The 26,715-nt window shown below is 42.9% G+C and overlaps 2 protein-coding genes across 9 annotated transcripts in view; both read left to right on the top strand.

Moving 5' to 3' along the window:
• Positions 1 to 9,528, top strand: part of LOC134212149 (laminin subunit alpha lam-3) — a 536,022-nt gene extending 526,494 nt beyond the window's left edge. For both annotated transcript variants that reach the window (XM_062689752.1, XM_062689751.1), the window contains exons 22-23: positions 8,261 to 8,492; positions 8,560 to 9,528. In XM_062689752.1, coding sequence (XP_062545736.1) covers positions 8,261 to 8,492; positions 8,560 to 8,705 — 378 coding nt within the window. In that variant the 3' untranslated portion in view covers positions 8,706 to 9,528. The remainder of the gene's footprint in view (positions 1 to 8,260; positions 8,493 to 8,559) is intronic.
• Positions 9,529 to 9,696: 168 nt separating this feature from the next.
• The window catches only part of LOC134212148 (dual specificity tyrosine-phosphorylation-regulated kinase 2), a 446,248-nt gene continuing 429,229 nt past the window's right edge, over positions 9,697 to 26,715 (top strand). For 5 of the 7 annotated variants that reach the window (XR_009979207.1, XR_009979205.1, XR_009979206.1 and 2 more), the window contains exons 1-2: positions 9,697 to 9,906; positions 9,964 to 10,044. Coding sequence is in view for 2 of the 7 variants with exons in the window: in XM_062689745.1 (XP_062545729.1) it covers positions 9,829 to 9,906; positions 9,964 to 10,044 (159 nt within the window). In the remaining 5 variants the exon portion in view is untranslated. The remainder of the gene's footprint in view (positions 9,907 to 9,963; positions 10,045 to 26,715) is intronic. The other 2 variants (XM_062689749.1, XM_062689747.1) reach the window with 1 other exon arrangement.

The raw sequence follows: 26,715 nt of genomic DNA, 5'->3' as shown, positions 1-26,715 counted from the left end.
TCATCAGCGAGGATTCGCACACTCCCTGATATTCCAACGCCAAGGCCCTTAGCCAAACCTGGAACCCTTTAGTCCTTAGAAAACTACAAGACTGGGGTATTACAGGCATAATGGTCGCTTTCGTAAAAAACTTCCCCACCCGACGAACCTTCCAAGTGCTCATTGACGGTAAAGCAACGGACGAGTACCCCGAAGTAACTGGCGTCCCCCAAGGGTCGGTCCTAGAGTTCCTTTTCCTCATCGCTATGGACGGGGTCTACAGCGTTCTACGCGCGAACGTATATGGATTTGTATATGCCGACGATATTTTATTGGTCGTGGTCGGCAGAACGCACAGATAGACCAGGATTGAGACTCAGATTAAGACTCTTAAAAAGAAGAAAAGGAAAATGTTTCCGACATCGACCGGAAACTAACCTTTTTAACAAACACTCCCGGGCGGTAAAGGTAGCATGTAAATCCCGCGTTAGTCTCATTAAAACCCTCTCGAAAATACACCGTTAACATCGACCGCCCCATCGCTTGCATCGTATGCAAAAAAGGAGATAACACAAATGAACTTAGAAGATCCGTACTGGTGCTCTGTGCAACACGCTTCCGAAATAGAGAGATTCGGTATACCGACGGATCCGCGGCATTAAGGAAAATACCGAAGCCGATGCCCTGGCCAGTGTCGGACACGAGGGACTACCCTACACCCCCTTCGTCCCAATGGACAACGTTACGAAATGAACGAAGAGCGTCGTCGGCCAGAACTGGGCTTGGAGCAGAGCAATAGCAGAGGATTTTTTTTTTAGGAAAGTTGAAGGATACACTGGCCCCTGGAATGATTATGTTACTCAAAAAGAACCAGGTTATATAAAGGCTTCGAACCGGTCACACAAGGGTCTCCCACAACTTCAGTGGAGGCCCCTTCCGATTCCGCTGTGAACTCTGCAAAACCGAAAACTGTGTGGTGCACTTTATCTGCAGATGTCCCAAGTACGACCACACCTGAAATCTTCATGGAATCCCGGGTAGTATTCGGGACGCACTGGCAGATGACGAAGCTGCAATGACTGCCATTTTTTGCTTCTTGAAGTATGCTAGATTGTACTACAAAGTTTAGATCTCCTGGCGCCCCCATACATCGAGAATAAGACCCCTTACCGAAAGTGAACAGGCATTTTTCGAATAAAAGCCCCACCCCCAGTGATCGTCTTCTTTCGAAGCTGGGGGGCTTCTACCTACACTATCCCTACATTATCCCTCGTCAATCGATTTTTTCTCTATCTCTTATAAGAAGGATATCGATTAAAAACGGGAGCGGGCCATTTGGCATAACGCCATTTGGCATAAGGTCGTCTGGCATAAAAGCCATTTGGCATAACGGTCATTTGGTATAACGGACATTTGGCATAATTGTGACCAGCGTCAAAAGTGAGGGTCTTTTGGCATAACGGACATTTGGCATAATTTTTTTTGCGTTCGCTAAATGGTAACTAAGTGGTGTGGGAATTACCCCTGAATAGTAAATGTAACACCCGTCGATAACAATATTGAAAATACATTATCCTCTCGTAGAAAGAATGCATTTGCAATGCAATGCAAAAGTAGGCGCATGCCCGGATTAGAGCAATGGGGGATGTAAGCCCTTCTTTAAAAGTAAGCGTGTGGCCGTATTATGGCAATGAAGGATGTGATCCCTTCTTTAGAAGTAAGTGCTTGCCCGGAATATGACAATGGAGGATATGATCTCTTCTTTATAAGTAGGCGCTTGCCCGGATTAAGGTCATGGTGGATGCGATCCCTTATTTAAAAGTAAGCGCTTGCATGGATTATGGCAATGGAGAATGTGATTTCTTCTTTAAAAGAAGGCGCTTGCCCGGATTATGACTATGGTGGATGTGATTCCTTCTTCAAAAGAAGGCGCTTGCCCAGATTGAGGCAATGGTGGATGTGATCCTTTCTTTAAAAGTAGGCACATGCCCGGATCAGGGCCATGGTGGATGATAAAGGTGGGCATACAAGTCAGTCCCACATGGCATGAGAAGGGTGGGCACAAAAGTTAGACCCGCACGGCATGATAGAGATGAGCACACAAGTCAGACTCATAGGAGCGTTAGCGTGTGTGCAAGCATAGAGTGCATGAGCGTGAATCAAGGGTTTGGGTGGGCATACAAGTTAGACCCACATGGCATGAGAAGGGTGGGCATACAAGTCAGACCCACACGGCATGACAGAGGTGCAACAGAGTATGTAGGGTGTGTTTGAGGGTGCGATAGAGCGAGCACCCAAGTCAGACTCGCATGGGACGGGTGCCTGTGTGAGCGAGAATGAGCGAGTACGTTTAGTACTGCCATCCCCCAGAAGTAGTACTGGGAGGTAGTTCCTGGGGGAAACGATGGTAGAGCCCAAGGGAGTTTAGTCGGTATTACCGGTATGGTCGAGTCCGACACCCCAGTACACTTCCGTGTGGTAGTTTGGCAACTACAATGCACGTGTACTGGGTTAGTGTGTAAATGCATTCTCCCTTGTAAAAAAAGGCCGTGGTCGATGTGATCCCTTCTTTAAAAGTAGACGCTTGCATGGTTTGTGACAATGGTGGATGTGATCCCTTCTTTAAAAGTAGGCCCTGCCAGGATTATGGCAATGGTGGATGTGACTCCTTCTTTATAAGTAGGCGCTTGCCGGGAATAAATCAATGGTAGATGTGATCTCTTCTCCAAGTAGCACAATTCAGATTGATTTGATTGCAGTAACTCATATGTGACTTGATTGGTTTTAGTAACTCGTCTACGACAAGTGTATTGCTTGAGTTTTTAAGGTCAGGCGCTTGCCCGGATTAAGGCAATGGTGGATATGATCCGGTTTTAAGGCGCATGCCCACTTTAAAAGTAGGCATGTGGCCGGAATAAGTCAATGATGGATGTGATCCCTTCCTAGGAAGTAATTCTACCGTTTTGTTATTTCGCTTTTCCGGAAAATGTCTACCATCAGTCTAAAATTATCAGAAAACAGCCTCGACCTACTTTATCTACGCTAAACAATGCATGCTTTCACAGTTCGAAATGATGCCAAATGTCCGTTATGTCAAATGACCTTTATGCCAAATGACCTTATGCCAAATGACCCAGACCCATTAAAAACCAATCGAGCATATTAAGGGTCCTTCCGATTCTTTCAGATTTCTTACATGGCCCTGAACTGAAAGAGACGTTCTGATCCTTTCCAACTAGAAGAAAGGTCGAAAAATCACAGGATTTTCTGGTTTTTGGCAACAAATTTTGGCTAGGATTTTAAGTGTACTTCATCGTTACTTCCACTAGAAACCGTGATACCTACACTACCAAACAAAACCCGGTCGACGTTTTTTTGTGTATATTTTATTACTGTTTTGTTTTTTAATTTTAAAATTTTGAATGTTAATTATTTTAAAGTGTCTTATAGCCTATTCAGATTGGGCTATTTATGACTTTGTTAAGTGAGAGGGTATCCAATTATTACGAGGTGTTCAGACTGCAGCAAGATAATATATCTTGACGTTTCCATGTTTCCTCATTTGCACGCTAATACAGGGTTGAATTCAAGGAGAGTTTTAAAATTTAATTTGCAAAATCAAGCATTTGTGTGGCGACAATCGAACATTTTTTTCTGAACAAAGTTTCTACGAAAAAAAAAATATTAAAAAAAATATGAAAAGGGATTTTCGAAGAATATTTGAAGCTCTCATTAAGGATAATGAGCGAAGCTACATTCATTAGTTGGGTGCGCCGTTCTTCGGGGAATCAGACTATTCCTCAATTTTTTTTTAAGTTTAAAAAGTATTTTGATTCTGTACTATGATCGAACGGAGATTTGATAGAAAAATTTAGATACTTTTGGGAATTCTCACAAATAAATAAAAAAAAGGACGATTTGACCAATTTTCAAGAAATATTATCGAACTAAAATGTATTTCCACCAGTATCTCCATGTATGAAGGGCAACTTCAAAAATGGAAACTGAACCATTGCGTTCTACTCGATAATCAATGATACAGCTTCTAACAAAATCGAATCGTGTGAATGTCATATAATCTAAACTGGATTTTGGACGAATTAATGCATTACCAATCCATGTTTTATTTAAGGTTATTCTACTTTATATATACATCCCATTCAAATCGTACAGTTGTCCCACGTGAAAAATGTTGAAATCCAAAGTATATTAAGCCATTCAAGGAGCAGAATTGAAACAATTTATGAAATCATGTTTATTCATCAAATATATTCGTTTTACAACCATTCCTACGTTTTAAATTTTCTTCCGCATTGGCCCTTGAACTTTGAAAATTTATTCGAGTTGTTCTATTAAATCTAGGTTTAAGTTAAATACTTCATGTTAATTCTAGAGAGCATCTGTTTTTTAAACAATTCATGTTGAATAAGTGGAGAATAAATAATTATCATCATTATTTTTCATCATATAAAATGCTTTCCACAAAACCATCACAATCCGAGTTATTCTTCAGCGCTCAGAAGATTTCCATCTAACATGCATTCGACCCTGCTGCGACAGAAAGAGCATGACTGTCAACTACGAAACGAAATGAAAACAGAGAGAATTTTCTCTCATGGCAAAGAGAGCGTGACGCTTGTCAGTTTTGTTTTGTTGAATTTCTCCCTGCATCCCAGTTAGAACGAAAGCTCTCTCGTAATAATTGTTCATAATAAATTCTTTATGACTCTTTTTAGCGGGTATCTTTTGACAGCGCAAAATGTATGGAATATTACGTAAATAATGACATCATAAAGCGTATTTACCCTGAAACGCCAATTATTATGTCATTAATGGCGTAATCTGAATAGGCTATTAGTTAAGTTACGCTTAATAACGATGCCTTTGGTTAGCACGTGAGGTTGGTCACTTTGGCCTACCATTCCTATCAAAAACGTTGTTTCCACTGCATCTGGCGGGACAGGTTGGCCCGCAAAGGAGACTCCTCTAGTCCTTTCAAGAGGCTCGGAAGCCTCCTTTTAAGAGGCTCGGAAGCCTCCTTTTAAGAGGCTCGGAAGCCTCCTTTCAAGAGGCTCGGAAGCCTCCTTTCAAGAGGCTCGGAAGCCTCCTTTCAAGAGGCTCGGAAGCCTCCTTTCAAGAGGCTCGGAAGCCTCCTTTCAAGAGGCTCCGGAAGCCTCCTTTCAAGAGGCTCCGGAAGCCTCCTTTCAAGAGGCTCCGGAAGCCTCCTTTCAAGAGGCTCCGGAAGCCTCCTTTCAAGAGACTCGGAAGCCTCCTTTCAAGAGTCTCGGAAGCCTCCTTTCAAGAGGCTCCGGAAGCCCCCTTTTAAGAGGCTCAGAGCCTCCTTTCAGAGGCTCAGGAAGCCTCCTTTCAAGAGGCTCAGAAGCCTCCTTTCAAGAGGCTCGGAAGCCTCCTTTCAAGAGGCTCAGAAGCCTCCTTTCAAGAGGCTCGGAAGCCTCCTTTCAAGAGCTCAGAAGCCTCCTTTCAAGAGGCTCAGAAGCCTCCTTTCAAGAGGCTCCGGAAGCCTCCTTTCAAGAGGCTCAGAAGCCTCCTTTCAAGAGGCTCAGGAAGCCTCCTTTCAAGAGGCTCGGAAGCCTCCTTTCAAGAGGCTCAGAAGCCTCCTTTCAAGAGGCCTCGGAAGCCTCCTTTCAAGAGGCTCAGAAGCCTCCTTCCAAGAGGCTCGGAAGCCTCCTCCAAGAGGCTCAGAGCCTCCTTCCAAGAGGCTCGGAAGCCTCCTTCCAAGAGGCTCAGGAAGCCTCCTTCCAAGAGGCTCAGGAAGCCTCCTTCCAAGAGGCTCGGAAGCCTCCTTCCAAGAGGCCTCAAGCCTCCTTCCAAGAGGTTCCTGGAAGCCTCCTTTCCAAGAGGCTCGGAAGCCTCCTCCCAGAGGCTCGGAAGCCTCCTTCCAAGAGGCTCGGAAGCCTCCTTCCAAGAGGCTCGGAAGCCTCCTTCCAAGAGGCTCGGAAGCCTCCTTCCCAGAGGCTCGGAAGCCTCCTTCCAAGAGGCTCGGAAGCCTCCTTCCAAGAGGCTCGGAAGCCTCCTTCCAAGAGGCTCGGAAGCCTCCTTCCAAGGCTCAGAAGCCTCCTTCCAAGAGGCTCAGGAAGCCTCCTTCCAAGAGGCTCGGAAGCCTCCTTCCAAGAGGCTCAGAAGCCTCCTTCCAAGAGGCTCGGAAGCCTCCTTCCAAGAGGCTCAAGCCTCCTTCCAAGAGGCTCAGGAAGCCTCCTTCCAAGAGGCTCAGAAGCCTCCTTCCAAGAGGCTCAGAAGCCTCCTTCCAAGAGGCTCAGGAAGCCTCCTTCCAAGAGGCCTGGAAGCCTCCTTCCAAGAGGCTCAAAGCCTCCTTCCAAGAGGCTCAGGAAGCCTCCTTCCAAGAGGCCTGGAAGCCTCCTTCCAAGAGGCTCAGAAGCCTCCTTCAAGAGGCTCAGAAGCCTCCTTCCAGAGGCTCAAGCCTCCTTCCAAGAGGCTCGGAAGCCTCCTTCCAAGAGGCTCGGAAGCCTCCTTCCAAGAGGCTCAAGCCTCCTTCCAAGAGGCTCGGAAGCCTCCTTCCAAGAGGCTCAGAGCCTCCTTCCAAGAGGCTCGGAAGCCTCCTTCCAAGAGGCTGGAAGCCTCCTTCCAAGAGGCTCGAAGCCTCCTTCCAAGAGGCTCAGAAGCCTCCTTCCAAGAGGCCTGGAAGCCTCCTTCCAAGAGGCTCAGAAGCCTCCTTCCAAGAGGCTCAGAGCCTCCTTCCAAGAGGCTCGAAGCCTCCTCCAAGAGGCTCGGAAGCCTCCTTCCAAGAGGCTCGGAAGCCTCCTTCCAAGAGGCTCGGAAGCCTCCTTCCAAGAGGCTCAGGAAGCCTCCTTCCAAGAGGCTCAGGAAGCCTCCTTCCAAGAGGCTCAGGAAGCCTCCTTCCAAGAGGCTCAGGAAGCCTCCTTCCAAGAGGCTCGGAAGCCTCCTTCCAAGAGGCTCGGAAGCCTCCTTCCAAGAGGCTCAGGAAGCCTCCTTCCAAGAGGCTCAGGAAGCCTCCTTCCAAGAGGCTCAGAAGCCTCCTTCCAAGAGGCTCAGGAAGCCTCCTTCCAAGAGGCTCCGGAAGCCTCCTTCCAAGAGGCTCAGGAAGCCTCCTTCCAAGAGTCTCGGAAGTCTCCTTCCAAGAGGCCTGGAAGTCTCCTTCCAAGAGGCTCAGAGCCTCCTTCCAAGAGGCTCAGGCCTGCTTCCAAGAGGCTCAGGAAGCCTGCTTCCAAGAGGCTCGGAAGCCTCCTTTCAAGAAGCCTTCCAAGAGGCTCGGAAGCCTCCTTCCAAGAGGCTCGGAAGCCTCCTTCCAAGAGGCTCGGAAGCCTCCTTCCAAGAGGCTCGGAAGCTTCCTTCCAAGAGGCTCGGAAGCCTCCTTCCAAGAGGCTCGGAAGCCTCCTTCCAAGAGGCTCGGAAGCCTCCTTCCAAGAGGCTCGGACGCCTCCTTCCAAGAGGCTCGGAAGCCTCCTTCCAAGAGGCTCGGAAGCCTCCTTCCAAGAGGCTCGGAAGCCTCCTTCCAAGAGGCTCGGAAGCCTCCTTCCAAGAGGCTCGGAAGCCTCCTTCCAAGAGGCTCGGAAGCCTCCTTCCAAGAGGCTCGGAAGCCTCCTTTCAAGAGGCTCGGAAGCCTCCTTCCAAGAGGCTCGGAAGCCTCCTTCCAAGAGGCTTAGAAGCCTTCCTTCGAGAGGACCGACTTTTTTCTTCATAGAGGCTTGGAAGCACCCTTCTTAGAGGCTTTGAAGCTTCTCTTCAAGAGGCTCGGATGGGTCCTTTCGCGAAGTTCGGAGGCCTGCATTCAAGAAGCTCAGAGGCCTTTAAAAGTCATCAAAGTTTTACAGGAAACTTGGTGTATAAACTTAATTCAAATTGCAAAGTTTTACAGAAAAACGTAGATTTCAGATAACATTTAGGAGAGCTATACAATGTATTAGTTTTCAGGCCCGCTTTTCATATATCTTATGAGTTATAGGTACTTATTTTCATTTACAGCGAAAAAAATAGGCCATGAATAAAAAAGTTCGAAAAGGTTGAGAACCGCTGTCCTACAGAGATACTCTTGACACCCTCCTTTTAATCATTTTTGAGGATTATTTCATGCATTTCATTTCTTTCGTATCTGCTATTCAACATGGTTCTAAGTAATTTAATACAAAGCATATGTGTGGGTAGAAGATCCTTTAAAATTCTGATGACCACATCAATATTAAAGTACATAGCGTATGTTTTGCTATACCACACAAAAAAATGTCTATGTGTCCATAAAAGGTATACTTTATTCGTTGTACTGATATTTTTTGCTTCCTTCCAGGTTATTCTCTCGATCGACGTAGGTGACGGTTACCCCATCCGAGTACAAAGCACACTACCTTCCAAATACACCCTCTGCGACAACCGGTGGCACAACGTGTCGGCATTGTACGAAGACCACCAGATAGTGCTGCGAGTGGACGACTATCCGCCGAACACCCTGCTGGTGCAGTCCAACGAAGTCATGCGAAGGGTAGCGACTAAGGCTCCCCTCTATATTGGAGGGCTCCCAGGTAGGACTTCAACATTTTAAAAAACTTTTCATCATTACTCCTTATATGGTTTCCCTCCTAATTACAGACACAGCACCCAGCGGGACACTTCTTCTGCGCGAAAACTTCAAGGGCTGCATACGAAATGTGGTGATACGAAACGAACGAAAGGATTGGACCGACATGGACAATCTCCACAATGTGTTACTGAGCGAGTGCTTGACCGTCAACTAGGATTCGTCTCGCCCGTGACAGCTTACTTTCTGTAAATAGTAGAACATTCATCAAGCCATTACGCTTCTTCGATAAGAGTAGTAGCAACATTACAAGTGTAGTAAAAATCGCCCCATGACTCCAAGGTCACTGGCACCCGGATCATGGGGAACTCTGACATACCAAAAACGTAATACTTATTCTGTAAAATTGTATCGAAATGCTCCGAGAGGCTTTCTTCCCAGTGTATGTGTATTTAGTTGTCTGCTAACGGTCAGCGAGTAATCAATACGCATGCCAACAAATAAAACTGTAATCGATGTGCCTTCTTGGACGCTTTCCCTCTGTATGATAGAAACACGTGCGTACAAACCACCGATCCTAAGCCCATATTTTTAACTAAATAGTAGAACAAACGCAACAATGTGTTCCCCTTGCGTAAGCCTTGTAAAATACATTCAAGTCATAATTGTTGAATTTACTTTAAGTATTTATTTAGACAAACGAATTAAATGCGCACAACTGCCAACCAATTGTCGTTCCTGTTTTGAGAACTATCTGACGAATTGTTAAGATCTAATTGTAAGATAACGAACAAAAATCATTGTGCTGCCATAGAAACAGATAGGATTACTATATTTAATGTTCTATTTAACATTGATGAAAGTTTGTTTACGAGAAATTCCACTGAAGAAGGTGTAAATTGTTATCATTCATTGTAATTTAATTATGTTTATGATTCAAACCTATTTAAGTCCACAAGAGGAAATGTAGTTCAATGTTTCTGTGAAATGGAGTATATAGAAAATAAACTAATATTTTTCTTATGTAAACCCAAACCAAAGCAATTAACATCGAAAGAAAGCCTCGCAAATCGAAGAAGTTGTTTTCCCCAACAATGTGTCGAAGGAAGACAAACGGATAATAGGAAAATGCATATGACTGTGTTGTCCTGTAACTGCGTCACTTGGAGTTTATTTTTAAGAACCATTCGTTTACTTTCGCTAGTTTGCCGTGAGTGAAGCCTGCAATCGGTCGAGTTTGTGGGATGGAATCAAGTTTAGCCAGAATTTAGTAAATTCGTTGGATATCTCTTCGATATCAGAGCGTCTTTTTTGAATTCTTGGCATGCTATTGGCTCTTGATGGAAGTGACGGTATGTGCTCTAAAGTCTGTGTCCACCTCGTGCTTAAGATGGATTGAACACTCGTTTTTCGTTCTGGTAAGTGTTAGAATGGATACTTCAATTAGCTAATGCTAACTCAATTTCAATTTTCAGCTGTTTATTGGGTCAGCTTTCTTTAACTTTTTAGTCGATTACTTTCAACCAACACTGTTCTGCAGCAAATATGTAAATCAGGTGAGATAGCATTTATAAAGTGTTGTACATGTAAACTGTCGCTTGAGCACATCTGTTTATGGCATCCATATACAGATGTGCTCGACTTGCGGTTAGCGGCAGTACAGTATTGATCCGATAACACTCTCTTATCACGTTTTCAACTTGATTTTATCACGTTTTCGGCCCGATTTTGTAACCCAAAAAAAAAATTAAAAATTTATTCGTTCTTTTCATTTTTGTAAATAATGTAAATAGTACCGCAAATAACAATGATTTTCATGAAAAAACTTTTACTGCCTGTGGTTTATTATGAATTATTTCAGAGTACCTGGCGAGAATTCTGTAAACCTTTTCGACAAATTATGGGTTCCGATCACGCATTTTGCAAGGCACTGATTCATATTTGTAAAACAAATAAAAATTGAAGATAATTTTTTTCCCTTTTTATCACACCAAAATTGGTGATAAAATTGGAATATTACTGTATTATTGAAGTATATTTTGAGTAAATGAAAGCAAAAGTGACATAGGGAGTGAGTGCTAGTAATGGATCCCGTACGTATAACTGAACAAAACCCCAAATTAAACGCTGGAATCGACGATTCCCTGAAAACTTCCGTCAGATGAAGTTACTTCATATATCAGGACAGTGATTCCATACAATTGTTATGGACAATATAATAGTTATAGTTTTATTAACTATCAGATATTAACTAATTTGTAAATGCTAATTCGTGAAAAGGTCCATTATACTAGCACATAAGCTTTCCACGATCACCATAATGGCCGATGCTATAAAAAGTTTGACAAGAACTGAATCATTTGTTTAAGAATTACACAATTTTACACAATTACACAATTTCGAGAAAACAACAAAAACTATTTTTGAACAAATTAGCACCGAATCTTTTGATTTCTTCGATACAGATCAATAGTTTTTGACAAGACTCAACACCATGGGGCACTTGCAGTTCGAAAACTTCAATCAGTACTCCATATTTATTGTTCTTCAAAGTGCGTGCACATACAGTGATTCAAGTCCGAATTCGTACACCACCTAACAAATCATTTCCTTTTCGATATGAAAGCACACATGTAGATTTTATGAAACTTTATTTACCTATAATTGCAGCATGGGATGTGAGTGTGAATGCATGTAGTTTATTTTTGCAAAAAATGTTTTCAGTTCACAGAAAATGATTTAACTCTTAAACATGTGTCAATATTCGTTCAAATTCGAATTCGTACAGTATTAGTTAATGTTTGCGTAATTTTGAAAATGGGAAGCAATATTAAAATTTAATATTTGGTATGGTAACCCTTGCTCATTATAACAGCTTTCAGCCGTTTTGGGATGCTGTCAACAAGTTTTTTGGTGTATTCGAGAGGAATTTTCGTCCATTCTTATATCAAGCAACTCTTAAGAACATTTTTGTTCGAAATATGGTGGTCTCTCACTTTTTTATCAAAGTATTCCCATAGATTTTCAATGGGATTGATTACTGGAGATTTTGGGTGGAGTTCAATAACTTTTGAGCAATTGTAAAGTGGCCACGTGCGTACTTTAAAAGCTTTGTGCTTTGGGTGTTTGTCTTGGTAAAACTTGTACCCTTGGTCTAATCCCATTTTGCAGGCACTTTGTTTCAAATTCTGCTTCAAAATGTCAAGGTAAACATTTTGATCCATGATACCATCGATGAAAACCAAATTTCCAACACCTTTGGTAGACATACACCCCCATACCATCACCCAACCTCCACCATGCTTAACCGTTGCTTTCAAATTTTTCACGTTTAGCTCATCATTCGGCTTCCGCCAAACGAACCGACGACCATCTGAGCCAAAAATGTTGAATTTCGACTCATCGACGAATACAACATCTTATTGGGAATACAACCGTCAATGAGTCGAAGCGAACGAAGATTTTAACGAAGATTTCATTGATAAAAACATAAATCCACGCAACTGCCCACAGCTCCGGCCCATCGAGACATTTTGGGCAGTAATGAAGCGGAAGCTTAAGAAAAGTGGAAAAAGTGGAAAAACAGCTCGGGACGCGACTCAGATGACCAAAATATGGATCAAATGTGTCTAGGAAGTTGACTTCGGAGGTGTGCAACTTTTGATGAGAGGAATAAAGAAGAAGGTGCGAATTTTCACTAGAAACAAGAAGAAATTATTTGTATCAATAATTTTTCCTTAAAGTACAGTGAAGTACTCTTGTTTTGATGTATTAACCTTATTTGTACGTCAATCCGTTTCCGAGATACAGATGATTTTATTATTCCGGATTCTAAATGGACATAGCTTTATTATTGAACGAGGATTCAGAATAGATAAAAATCTCATTTTGGCCAAGAATGTTACATATGCAGTTTCTCAAACAAACGGTTCAACTGCTTCCGGAAGGATTCACAAAAGTATGCTTTGAAAAAATGATTCACTGTGTGATGCACTGGAATATCAACATTTAATTACTCCTTTGCACACTTGATTGAAAATACTGCATCATTGATTTAAATCATTTCAAACATGCTCCATTTCGATCAGGGGGGTGTAAAACGAAAATTTGCAAGTCGGGACCTCACAAGTTTAGGCAAAGATTTTGGACGCTAATAGCGTTTCAACCTTTCGATCTATTTAACAAAAACATAATTAGATCTTCCGATAATATTGTCGAGAGAAACAGTTGGAAAAGTAAGGCGCTAATAAAAAATGCATATTCACGGCAGTTCACGTGTACAAATGGAAATATGGTCTGTAGAAGTGAGTGTATGTGTCGCTGGTGCAAATGTACGGTACGTACGCGTGTTTGATCTGCCACCGAAGCTCAACGGTGATGATTTATGTGTCATCGGCGCTAGTGAAAAAGGTAATCACATTATTTGTTAAAAATTTCTGGTTCAGGTTCAATACCTTGGACTCTATCATGGACAGTGCGTAGATTCCACTAAATGACAGACGTCATTGCCTACAAAGGATGGATGTTTTATGACGCCCTCAAAGCCAAGTGAATCATTTGTTTGAGAAACTGCATAAGTCCATTTTACACTATTTCGAGAAAACAACAAAAAACTGTTTTTGAACAAATTTGCACAGAATCTTTCGATTTCTTCAATACAGATCAATAGTTTCTGGCAAAACTCAACACCCTGGGGCACTTTCAGTGCAAAAAATGTAAGCAGTACTACAAAATTGCTCTTCAAAGTACGTTGACATATGTAGTTTCTCAAACAAACGAAAATTTTTTCATACACTCCTGAACAAAATTTTTTTTTCGTATTTTTTTATTTTTTACGTATTTTTGGACGAGGATTCAGAATATCACTTGTCATAAGACGAGTTAATACAATCCCATTGAATTCCACCACTTAATTGTATCTTGACAGATACGTATTTCGACCTCAACAGTAAGGCCGTCTTCAGTGTCTCGTACTTGACTCGACTTATAAAAATCTCATTTTGGCCAAAAATGTTACATATGCAGTTTCTCAAACAAACGGTTCAAGTGCTTTTGGTCTTTGGGGACATAAAAAGGCCCCAACATCAGATACGGAATTCACAGGGTAATACTAATGATACACTGGTGGTATTCGTACCATGGTACAAGAATCTTGAAATTAGTGCCATATCTATTATTGTCTTTCATTAAAGATAGTCTTGGAAATATTTTCTTGTCACCTTGTACCATGGTACAAATACCACAGGTGTGTCCTTAGTATAATGAGCAAGCAAAGAAGCTAGAAGAAGTGGCAAAAGTATTCCAGGAAGCAATTCCATGCCAACAGGTCAAGTCAAGGGCTCCCGTCTGAGAAAGCAGTGTTTTCGCAAGAAATAAATAATTGTTGTTGTTAGAATATTAAGGTGAAGGTGGGTTGAGTACCAAAACAAAGCTTTGAAAGTATTTGTACAATAAAAACTGTCATATACTGTAGTAGTATTGGTGTCGTATTAAAAAAACAAAGAATATTAGTAGGGTGGTTCAAAAAACGACCCAGCACCACCACGCTCACTCCATTCCGTCCCATGCTCCGAGTGTCCTCCAAAAACCGATTTGAACAAAAAGTGGTTGAGCATGCCAGTTCAAGATTGTATGAAAACTAGTATGGAAACTAAACATGTGTAATAACACTGGCTACAGTGCCTCCCCTCCATACGCTGGCGAAAAGAGAACCCACATAGCTGAAAGCAACATTCCAGAGACTTCACTGAAAGAAAACCGCACCGCAGGAAAGATCCATTGATTACGTAACGCAAAAAATAGCATTTTATACCCCACTCACACCCATGTCACACATTTTTTATGAAGCATCTGCCCCTGGTGCGATAGATATCACAGACAAATTCAGGGTATTTTGTTGAATTGCACGTTTCTTTGATGCCTTCTAAGAAGCCTAATTATCATGCTAAAGTTTCGCAACCTCGATTAAAATCGACTCGCAACTATTGGAACGACCATTCAATATGGATTGTCTATGGAGTTGAAGCTCTTGAATTTTTCATCCAGTCATATGGTCTCCCCCCTCGCCAGGGCCCAATGACGAAGCACCACAATCAGAATAATGTTAAATTCAACCCCGCCATATAAACTGTCATACAAACCTGAAACGACGGTAAGCCTCTATTCAAACCAGCCCAAACCATCGGATGACACCCAAATTATAAATCACAATCGACTGAGCGTGGCGGAGCAAAATTATTTTTTGAGCCACCCTAATTATTAGTTTGCTGCTGCCGGTGCCGTTGTTTACATTCGCTCCGCGATCAGTTTTTAATCGTTTTTTTTGGGCAAAAATAGCAGTTTATATTAAGTTTTCGGTTTAAACAAGTGACTGATTTCGAAAAGTGATGTTTAATTTGCATTCCATCAACATTTCGGGCTGCTCATGTGCGGAGAAGTGGTGAAAACTTGATTTTTCAGTGCCCTCTGAGAAGAAGTGAAGTGCAGTGATAAGCCCACCAAATCGCGAACGGCTAATAAATTGGCACGAAACTGCTGATTTATGATATTATTCGAGCCGAAATGCATAAGACTCTTTGGATAAACATGTTCATTATCACGGGAAGTGAATAAATATGCTGTTAGCAGGTTAGTAATTTGAATATTAAACTTTTGTTCGATGCTGTTCGATGCATTCGAATGTTGGTGGGAGAGGAGTGCGGGAGGTGTGGGGTTGGCCCGTGGAAGGTCCGGTGCCATATTGGCGGCCATCGTGGTACTGGCCGGGATTCTGCATCAAGCGTCAACCAAGATCATTTTTTGCTCAGGTTTGCGTGTAGTAAATTTAATTGATCGTGAATCGTATAGGATAACCCTCAGCCCTATAACTGAGCATGTCCTACAATAAATTCGGACATGAAGTGATATAAATTGAGCTTCGTTATCCTTCTGTGATCAAATTGTCACAGTCAAAACGCAGCTTGGCACGATTATGTAGAACCCCGATCAAATATTCATATTACCGAATTCATAGATCTTTGTAGTAAACGAATGAGCCTAATAAATACACAAATAGAAAAAAAAACTACAAAATATTGCAAATAAGAATTCTTTCCTTGATTGTTATTGTTACATTTTTTTATTATAATCAGTGATTCATTATTAACAAATACCTGTGATGAGCAATCCTTATTACCTACTTAGTCTAATAATTGCTTCGGAAAGTAAATTCATGTTAAATCTAATAATCATAAGATCATCTAACTTCGATGAGGCTAATCTTAATCTATGGTCTTCTAGTAATAGCTTAAGGCCTGAGAAGCATCTCTCAACCGAAACTTGTGTACAAGGAACAGCTAATGCTACCATTGCCAGCAGATAAAGATCAGGGTCGTCATATCGCCTCGATTCCCACAGTTTTAATCCATCCGTTTTCGAGTCCATGCGTTGCTTGGAGTTGGCGAGACTCAAAAGCTTGATTTTAAGATCGACTTTTGGCGAATTTGTGGATGCCATGTGATTAATGCATTCACTTTCCAGACTTTTCTCAAAATCTTCATCTCCTACGCTGCCGTGAATCGCATATCTGTCCCATCTTTGCTGGGTTTCCTATTCATATGGGACAAATATGCGATTCACGGCAGTACGGTTGTGTCTTGCGAATCTTGATTGTGTTCTTCATGAGTTTCCTGATTTTTACTGTTTCCCTGGACTGTTTTCAAACTCTTTGCCATTTTTAAAATGTGGTCCTGTTGATGTTAAATAAGTTGTTGAATAAAAATTGGTTAAAATTTCTTAAATATGGAAAATGAAAAAAATCTTACTATTGCAATTGCTTTATCGTCTTTGGTAAGGAAAGGAGAGTCCATAAAACTCCATCTAGGATCAAAGAAAAGAGCAGCTTTGGCAGCTTCGCTGGTAAAAATTTGATGCACTCGCTGCTCCAAATTACACTGGATTCTGTTTTTACGCGATTTACATTTTCTCAATTTTCCACTCATCCTAAATGTTAAACGTATATTAATTATCATGTGATTTTTCTTTGATTTATTCTGGATTTTTTGAAACATGTTGCGAAGACTTTGGAGGTAAGTTGAAGTCACACGATCAAAAATACGAGCGAAAAAAAATCGTGTAAAAACAAAATCCTGTGTATGTTTCAGTTCAGGCACAAAGGGGTTTCCTTTACTCTCAATAATCTGCAATTTGTGCAGGCAGATTTTGATAAGTCGAAACATGTCTCCAACGATAAGGCTCTGCTTTTGTAACTCTTTCGTTAGAATGTTTGCTGGTTCGAATGCTTCAAGAAACTGTTCAATTAAGATCCATTCTTCCTCGGTAATGTTGATCTTCTCATCGCTACTTCCGATAGTTCTATAGAATGTTTCATGCTTCACTACATTCTGGAACATATTGTATTTGGAGCTCCAACGTGTAGCTACACTGATTTTCGGTAGAGGAACATTCGCTACCATGAACAACGAACGATATTGAGCAGTTTTCATAAGTTTCAGCTTCGAGCGAATTGAAGATATTTTCGCTAAAATATCTTGCTTGATCGCACCGTTAACTGCAAGCTGAATAGCGTGAGCACCACAGCGTACAAAGTCGATACATTCCGAATTAGTGCTTGAGAAGATGTCTTTCAACTGCATTTCATCATCAACGATGTTATCATCGCAATCTTCGTCAATATCTGCTTCTGAATTTTCAAAGTCGTCCTCATCTGGTGCATCATTAAATACCATATTTACCTCTTCATCGAAAACGTTCAGTGCAAGTGCTTGCTCAGCACCAAGTCGTTTGACGCATCCGATCATATTTGAACCGTTATCTACTGTAACAGCGTAGATATTAAGCACACTGATTTGGTATTGCTCCAAAACTTAAAGGATTCGTTCTTTCAAATTAGCGGTAGTCCGCCTTTCATTAATTTCAAGCATTGACAGCGTTTGGACTTGCACAATACCATTATGTAAGTATTGTGCATTAACACCGAACATTTTTTTCTCATGACGTGATGCACTGTCACATTTGAGGCATATCATCCGGTTTTTGATTCTTTCAGAAATTATGTTTCTTATTTCAGAAGCTACCTTTACTACTTCAGTGGATACCGAATCTGAGTTTATTGTTAGTCCGAGTGCTTTAGCCAAGGGACCAATCGTCTTATTGCAAGCTTCTGAATTGAAGAAATTGAATGATATCGATTGCTTGGCCGGCATTTCAACAATCCCAGAGCGAAACTCATTTGGATCCAAAGTGACTATAACCTTTTTCACCACTCTTGCAACAGGGTTGTCATCTTGAGCTTCTGGCTTGCGTTTGATTGAAATGCCAAGCACCTTATCAATGAATATGCAATTAAAAATATGGTTATCATCAACATCAAGAAACAGGACAGCTGATAAATACTTGTGCGATATCGGGATGCTTGTTTGAAATGTGCCGAGAAAAGTTTCCGATATGGTCTTTTGTGAAGCCATAGCCAGGGCAACCATCGATTATACATTTGAATTTTTTTTCTGACTCGGACCAAGCAAAATATTTTCGACATTCACTTTGCTTTTCTCGACCCATATTTGAATAGTGAACAATTATGTTCTCAATGAAATACTTTAAAACTGGGTATGTCTCCTGCCACCGTCTCAGTTGAAGTTATACACTCAAAGGTTTGACAGCGGTTTAAAATACGCACTGAGGACTAGATCATGCTTTTTCAACATAAAGAGAAGGTAAATGATTCAAATCATTGATGCGGTATTTTTACTAAAATGATGTTTTCAATCGAAGCAAGGATGGATTGATTAAATAAGGAGTTTGCATTCTCCACCTCCATGTTTTCTGCACCAAAGTAACGCAATGCAAAGGAATTTTCGAAGACTAGCTTCCCGACACTGAACTGCAATTTTTGTCTCAGCCAACTTTTGGGTTTTCTTGTTACCAGTGATAGGGTTATGCGTTAATTCACCCATGGCGCTAGTTCTCGTGATATCAAATTCTAAATCAATCAATACACGAGAATGATAATTCAAAGGCACGTAGCATCGCCATCAAAATCCACGAATTTCACTCATTTACACTACACTTTTCTACACTAGTTTTCCACTAAATGAAAACAATATCTATTTCTGTATTGAGAAATTATTATTTAAAAACTCCCGAAAGCTCGAAATGATCTATTTTTTCAAACTTTAAGGGTTTTGAATTTTTTTCGTTGCCTTGTTTACAATCGAAGAACGCATTGCCAAATTTACAATTCGAATTGAAATAATCCTATATAGCTCAGTAAAGTTACGCAAAGAGGATCTACTTACACTTTCCTCATCGCGTTTTAAATTTATATGGAGATTAGTATGGAAAAACGTCAAGCGAAGATAATATTTAGTAGAGAACCCGGCCGCACGATGGCTTTTTGCAGTTGAGGAGGACCTGAGGGCGCTCAATGTTCAGAGCGACTGGAAGCGATTGGCCCAGGACAATATCGAGTCCAGTGGAGAAGGATACTCCATTCGGCGTAGGTTCATCGAAGAGCTGTAGCCCATCAAGTAAGCTGGGTCGTGATGCTATGTACTCAAATGAGAAAATTATTGAATTGTTGGCTTCATCGGTTATGGTTGCGACAATCTATTTTATTAATTCTATTTTTACTGCACATCATGATACTCATTACAATTTTCTAAATTTTAATGAGAATCGTCTCAGTAGATGACTCTCATCATAGTTTAGTCGTGGTATAAGCAAAAGATATTTTAGTTACTAGATAAAGATTGTCGCTACTGTTCCCTTTGTTCTGCTGTTCGAAACATGTGTGGTACATACCTGTCAAATCGTATGGATTTTCCTTCTTTGACATTTAGCTCCCCTATCCTCGCCAGCAAAAGATGTTCCGGACAGCGACGACAGCGACAATCTTTATCTAGTAACTAAAATATCTTTTGTATAAGCCCAAATATTGCGAATGTTTGAGGAAAGCAGTGGCGGAACATGTAAATCAAATGGGGTGACCTTAATACGTATATAAACAAACCCGACGTGGTGTATCATGGACCCAGGGGTGGCCTGGCCATAATAGGCACAGTTGCTACATCGTTTTAAAATACTTGTTTTAGTAGAAAAATATATTTTGGCGAGTTGTATGTACGACACCTTACTGATACCTGTTGCTTATCATCTGGGGCAGCAGAACTACAATTTGTCAAATGGCTTGCTCTAGCGGAGCGACTGAAGTAAATTTCAGTTGTTAAAGGGTCCATTACTAGCACTCAATCCCTATATGTTTTTATCATATAGGGTATAGCACGGAAAAATCGCTTTCTCCAGGGGGGAAGACACTCGAATCATTTTATAAATCATTCAAAAGATTCAGAAAGATTTATAAAGATTTACAAATGAATCAGAAAAAAACGGCGAGATAATACATCTATGAAACGCCCGCCTTCAAAGTTATTTAGTTCAGTGTAGCTTCACGAGATTTATAAAAAAAAACAAAAATGGCTTTTCCATATGGACTCTGGAAGTTTAAATTTTCCTGGATAATTCCTGCAGGAATAATTCAATATCTTTGGTAAGTTACCCGAAACGTATTCCATAAGATTACAAATTATCTAAAATTGTTTACAGACGGATAAAAATTTCGCCGACAATTAAAAAACCCGTTGCGCCGACAGAAACCCTGCTGCGTCTACAAATGTCATTTCTCAGGGATTCCCATCGCTTGCGGGTTCCTGTGGTCATTCCTGGCGAATCACTGTCCGCATCGCTGGCTGATTCTTGCGGGCATCGCTGACGCATTACTGTTAGCATCGCTGGCGAATTTCTGTAGGCATTGTTGGCAGATTCCTGTGAGCATCGCTTCCGGATTCATGTGCGCATCGCTGCCAGATTCCTATGCGCATCGCTGCCAGATTCCTGTGGGCATGGCTGGCGGATTCTTGTGGGCATCGTTGGCGGATTCCTGTGAGCATCGTTGGCGGATTCCTGTGAGCATCGTTGGCGGATTCCTGTGGGCATCGCTGGCGGATTCTTGTGGGCATTGCTGGTTGATTTCTGTGAGCATCGCTGCTGGATTCCTGTAGGTAACGCTTGGGGATTCCCGTGGTCATCGCTGGCGGATTCTTGTGGACATGTTTGGCGGATTCATATGGTCAACATTGGCGGATTCCTGTGAGCATCGCCGGTGGATTCCTGCGGTCGCTGCTGGCGAATTTCTTGTGGGCATCCCCGGCGAATTTCTGTAGGCATTGTTGGCAGATTCTTGTGAGCATCACTGGCGGATTCCTGTGCGTAACGCTTGGGGATTCCTGTGGTCATCGCTGGCGGATTCTTGTTTGCATTGTTGTTGGTGGCCATTGTTTTTTTCTGTGGGCATTGCTGCCGGATTCCTGTGGGTAACGCTTGAGGATTCTTGTGGTCATCGCTGGCGGATTGTTGAGGGCATCGCCGGTGGATTTCTGTGAGCATCGTTGGCGGATTCCTGTGAGCATCGCTGCTGGATTCCTGTGGACATCGTTGACTGATTCTTGAAGGCATTACTGGCTGATTTTTGTAGGCATTGTTGGCAGATTCTTGTGAGCATCGCTGGCGGATTCCCGTGGCATTGCTGGCGGATTCATTTGGGCATTCTTGTGGGTATCGCAATCGGATTCCTGTGAGCATCATTGGCGGATTCCTGTATGCATCACTGGCGGATTTCTGTGAGCATCACCGCCGGATCATTGTGGGCATCGCTTGCGGATTCCTGTCGGCATTGCTGGTCGATTTTTGTGGGCATGGCCGGCGAATTTCTGTAGGAATTGTTGGCAGATTCTAGTGAGCATCGCTGGCGGATTCCCGTGGGCATTACTGGCGGATTCCTGTGCGCGTGGCTGGCGGTTTCTTGTGGGCATCGCCGGCGGGTTCCTGTGAGCATCATTGACGGATTCCTGTGGGCATCGCTGGTGGATTCCTGTATGCATCACTGGCGGATTATTGTGGGCATTGCTGGTTGATTTCTGTGAGCATCGCTGCCGGATTCCTGTAGGTAACGCTTGGGGATTCCCGTGGTCATCGCTGGCGGATTCTTGTGGACATGTTTGGCGGATTCATATGGTCATCATTGGCGGATTCCTGTGAGCATCGCCGGTGGATTCCTGCGGTCTTCTTATGGGCATCCCCGGCGAATTTCTGTAGGCATTGTTGGCAGATTCTTGGGAGCATCGCTGGCGGATTCCTGTGCGTAACACTTGGGGATTCCTGTGGTCATCGCTGGCGGATTCTTGTTTGCATTGTTTTTTTTTTTCTGTGGGCATCGCTGCCGGATTCCAGTGGGTAACGCTAGGGGATTCTTGTGGTCATCGCTGGCGGATTCTTGTGGGCATCGCCGGCGGATTCCTGTGCACATCGTAGGCGGATTCCTGTGAGCATCGCTGACGGATTCCTGTGCACATCGTAGGCGGATTCCTGTGAGCATCGCTGGCGGATTTCCGTGAGCATCGCTGCCGGATCCCTGCGGGCATCGCTTGCGGATTCCTGTAGGCATTGCTGGCCGATTTTTATGGGCATCGCCGGCGAATTTCTGTAGGAATTGTTGGCAGATTCTAGTGAGCATCGCTGGCGGATTCCCGTGGGCATTGCTGGCGGATTCCTGTGCGCATCGCTGGCGGTTTCTTGTGGGCATCGCCGGCTGATTCCTGTGGGCATCGCTGGCGGATTCTTGTGAGCATTGCTGGTTGTTTTCTGTGGGCATCGCTGCCGGATTCCCGTGCGCATCGCTGCCAGATTCCTGTGGGCATCGCTGGCGGATTCTTGTAGGCATCGCCTTCGGATTCCTGTGAGCATCGTTGGCGGATTCCAGTGGGTATCCGTGGGGGAATTCTGTGAGCATCGCTGGCGGATTCCTGTGAGCATCGCTGCCGGATTCCTGTGGGCATCGTTGACTGATTCCTGTAGGCATTGCTGACTGGTTTTTGTGGGCATTACCGGCGAATTTCTGTAGGCATTTTTGGCAGATTCTTGTGAGCATCGCTGGCAGACTCGTCGGTTTCTTGTGGAAATTGCTCATGGATTCCTGTGAGCATCATTGGGGGATTCCTGTGGGCATCGCTGGCGGATTCCTGTGCGCATTGCTGGGGGATTCTTGTGGGCATTGCTGGTTGATTTCTGTGACCATCGCTGCCGGATTCCTGTGGGTAACGCTTGGGGATTCCCGTGGTCATCGCTTGCGGATTCTTGTGAGCATCGCTACCGTTTTTCTGTGGGCATCGCTGGTGGATTCCAGTGAGCATTGCTAGTGAGCGTCGTTGGTTGATTCCTATGGCGATCGATGGCGTATTCTTGTGGGCATCATTTGCAAATTCTTGTAGGCATTGTTGGCAGATTCTTGTGAGCATTGCTGGCGGATTCCCGTGGTCATCGCTGGTGGATTCCTGTGAGCATCGTTGCAGATTCTGTTACGGTTTATTTTATCTTACCTGTAAGTGACAAATGTCTGATTGGAATTGTGTATGTTCCGTTCCTGCATGTTCTGTGTTTGGGCCTGAAGATAGGCAATTAAAATTATAAGTAGAGAGATTCCCAGACACAGACTTTATATTACTGGTGCTACATGGTACAGAATTATCGAGGTGCCCAAATAGGATCTGAATCCTACACGAAATAGAGCTATGAATACAACTACTTGGCTGTTGTAGACAAAATGCAAAACGCAATAAAAACACATTTGCGGGATTTGGCTGATGGACCAAAAATCTTATAAGGAAACCTCGTCACATCTCGCAATGGGTAACAAATTGGACGTTTCTCTCGGGGCACAGAGAGATCGTCGATCATTTTAATTTGTTGAAGTTGTTAATTATTTATTTTTGTATGTTCGTAAAACTTTTTATTGTAATATGGCTCCCCGACGAAAACCTTGTAACTCAGGTGTTGAGGACAAGATTCTTCACTTACCTAGTTGTAAGTTAAGTAATTTTAAGTTCTGTCACCAAGTTTGGTGTTATCTTCCTGTTTTCTGGCATCAATGTAAGTGATGCGTCAGGAATTATTTTTCGTTTACCGTCTTTCGTTATCGTTACCGTTTGCAATGCTCAGAGTTCCATCGTTGCATGGATTGATTTGTTTGAGATTGCGTAATTTAAGTTAGATTAGGAAGTAATCGTCCTCCTCAACACCTTTCCTCCAATCAAATTGACGAAATTTTTGTGGATGCTTCTAGACCATCCACAAAAATTTCGTTCCCGTTGGTTGAAGGGTGTGTTACGGTTCATTATATTTTTCTTGTAAGTGACAAATGTTTGAGTGGATATTCCACTCCTGAATGTTCTGTGTTTGGGCCTGAAGATAGGCAATTAAAATTATAAATAGAGGAATTCCCAGACACAGACTTTATATTGCTGGTGCCACATGGCACAAATTAATTGAGGGTGCCCAAATAGGATCTGAATCCTAAACCAAATTGAGCTATGTATACAACGGCTTGGCTGTTGTAGACAAAATGCAAAACGCAATGAAAACACATTTGCGGGATTTGACTGATGGAAGAAAATCTTTAACGAAACCTCGTCACATCTCGCAATGGGCAACACATTGGACGCTTCTCCCAGGGCACAGAGAGATCGTCAAATATTTTTATTTGTTGATTGTAGTGTTATTGTTTATATTTCTATGTTTGTAAAATAATTTTTATTGTAATAATTCCTGTGGGCATCGCTGGCGGATTCTTGTGAGCATTGTTGGTTGTTTTCTGTGGGCATCGCTGCCGAATTCCCGTGCGCATCGCTGCCAGATTCCTGTGGGCATCGCTGGCGGATTCTTGTGGGCATCGCCTTCGGATTTCTGTGAGCATCGTTGGCGGATTCCAGTGGGTATCGGTGGCGGATTTCTGTGAGCATCGCTGGCGGATTCCTGCGAGCAACGCTGCCGGATTCCTGTGGGCATCGTTGACTGATTCCTGTAGGCATTGCTGACTGGTTTTTGTGGGCATTGCTGGCGGATTCCTGTGCGCATCGCTGCCAGATTCCTGTGGGGATTTCTGTGAGCATCGCTGACGGATTCCTGTGAGCATCGCTGCCGGATTCCTGTAAGCATTGCTGGCTGGTTTTTGTGGGCATCATCGGCGAATTTCTGTAGGCATTGTTGGCAGATTCTTGTGAGTATCGCTGGCGGATTTCTGTGCGAAACGCTTGGGAATTCTTGTGGACATCGCTGGCGGATTCTTGTGGGAATCATTGGCGGATTCCTGTAGGTATCGCTGGCGGATTCCTGTGAGCATCGCCGCCGGATTCCTGTCGGCATTGCTGGCCGGTTTTTGTGGGCATCGCCGGCGAATTTCTGTTGGAATTGTTGGCAGATTCTAGTGAGCATCGCTGGCGGATTCCAGTTTAGCCGGCTGTTCGGCCACATTGAGAGTTGACGTAAAGTCTATGTCAACTTCTCTCCACGAACAGCCTAGATAGCCGTGTGGTGTCGGCAGCTGGTTATCTGGCTAAGAATAACATTACGGATTGCCTGTTCCAGTGGTAAAAGTCCATCATACAGGTGACCCCTAATTCTCGGTGTGATGCGGCTTTATGCTTACCGTGCCTACGAATGAATGGTTAGGGGGGTCTAATAAGAACCTAACCGCAAACGGAGCCTGTGAAGCACCAAAGCCCCCTTCACAGTATTTAGCCCTCGCTGCGCTAACCGGAGCTATGGCGTAGTTGACTTTTTACTTCTCCGAGATAATCGGCTACTCTTATTCAACCTCATCGTGGGGTTAAATAAGAGTGGGGTTATGAATATGTGTTTTACCTAGTTTTCAACAAATTATCACCTATATGGATTCGCATTATGCGTTTTTTACAATGTACTTTGTGTATGTTACCTATATGGATTCGCATTATGCGTTTTTTCACAGTGTACTCTGTGTCTCGTCCTTGACGTTTGGCTTCGACTACTCTTGTTCAATCTCAACGTGAGGTTAAATAAGAGTGGGGTTATGAATATGTGTTTTACTTAGTTTTCAACAAATTGTCAACTATATGGATTCGCATTATGCGTTTTTCACAGTGTACTCTGTGTCTCGTCTTTGACGTTCGGCTTTGGCTATTCTTGTTCAATCTCAACGTGAGTTTGGGGTTATGAATATGTGTTTTACTTAGTTTTTCAACAAACCTCCACCTATATGGATTCGCATTATGCATTTTTTTACAATGTACTTTGTGTTTGTCACCTATATGGATTCGCATTATGCGCTTTTCACTGTGTACTCTGTGTTTGGTCTTTGACGTTCGGCTTCAGCTACTCTTGTTTAATCTTAACTTGAGGTTGAATAAGGGTGGGGTTATGAATATGTTTTTTTACTTAGTTTTTTTTAAAAAATTTCACCTGTGTGGATTCGCATTATGCGTTTTTCAAAGTGTAATCTGTGTTTCATTTTTGACGTTCGGCTACAGCTACTCTTGTTTAATCTCAACTTGAGGTTGAATAAGGGGCTATGAAAATGTTTTTTTACTTAGTGTTTTTTTCAACAAATTGTCACCTATATGGATTCGCATTATGCGTTTTACACAGTGTACTCTGTGTCTCGTCCTTGACGTTCGGCTTCGGCTATTCTTGTTCAATCTCAACGTGAGGTTCAATAAGAATGGGGTTATGAATATGTGTTTTACTTAGTTTTCAACAAATTGCCACCTAAATGGATTCGCATTATGCGATTTTTACAATGTACTTTGCGATTGTCACCTATATGGATTCGCATTATGCGTTTTTCACAGTGCACTCTGTGTTTCGTCTTTGACGTTCGTCCATTGTTACGTCATCTGTGTTTTTGTGACACCTCTCTTTAGTCCCTAGCTGAATGCGTGTGAGTCTACATAATTGGCTTTCCTATAAATGGTTCCATTCTCCTTTCCAACTTCACTTCCTCTTCATTTCCCCTTTTCACTTCCTTTTCCGTCAGGTAAATGATGAGAAAGGCCAGTGAAGGCGATGGCACAAATCTCCCAAATTGAGGGGAACGTGCCTCCTGAGCCGACGTTCTGATACCTGATACCTGGCGGATTCTTGTGGGAATCATTGGCGGATTCCTTTAGGTATCGCTGGCGGATTCCTGTGAGCATCGCCGCCGTATTCCTGTCGGCATTGCTGGCCGGTTTTTGTGGGCATCGCCGGCGAATTTCTGTTGAAATTGTTGGCGGATTCCTGTGAGCATCGTTGACGGATTCCTGTGGGCATCGCTGGCGGATTCTTGTGAGCATCGCTGGCGGATTCCTGTGAGCATCGCTGCC

Source organism: Armigeres subalbatus, chromosome 2, assembly GCF_024139115.2.
Source record: "Armigeres subalbatus isolate Guangzhou_Male chromosome 2, GZ_Asu_2, whole genome shotgun sequence".
NCBI lineage: Eukaryota > Metazoa > Arthropoda > Insecta > Diptera > Culicidae > Armigeres > Armigeres subalbatus.
This window is presented reverse-complemented; position numbering and strand designations above follow the sequence as displayed.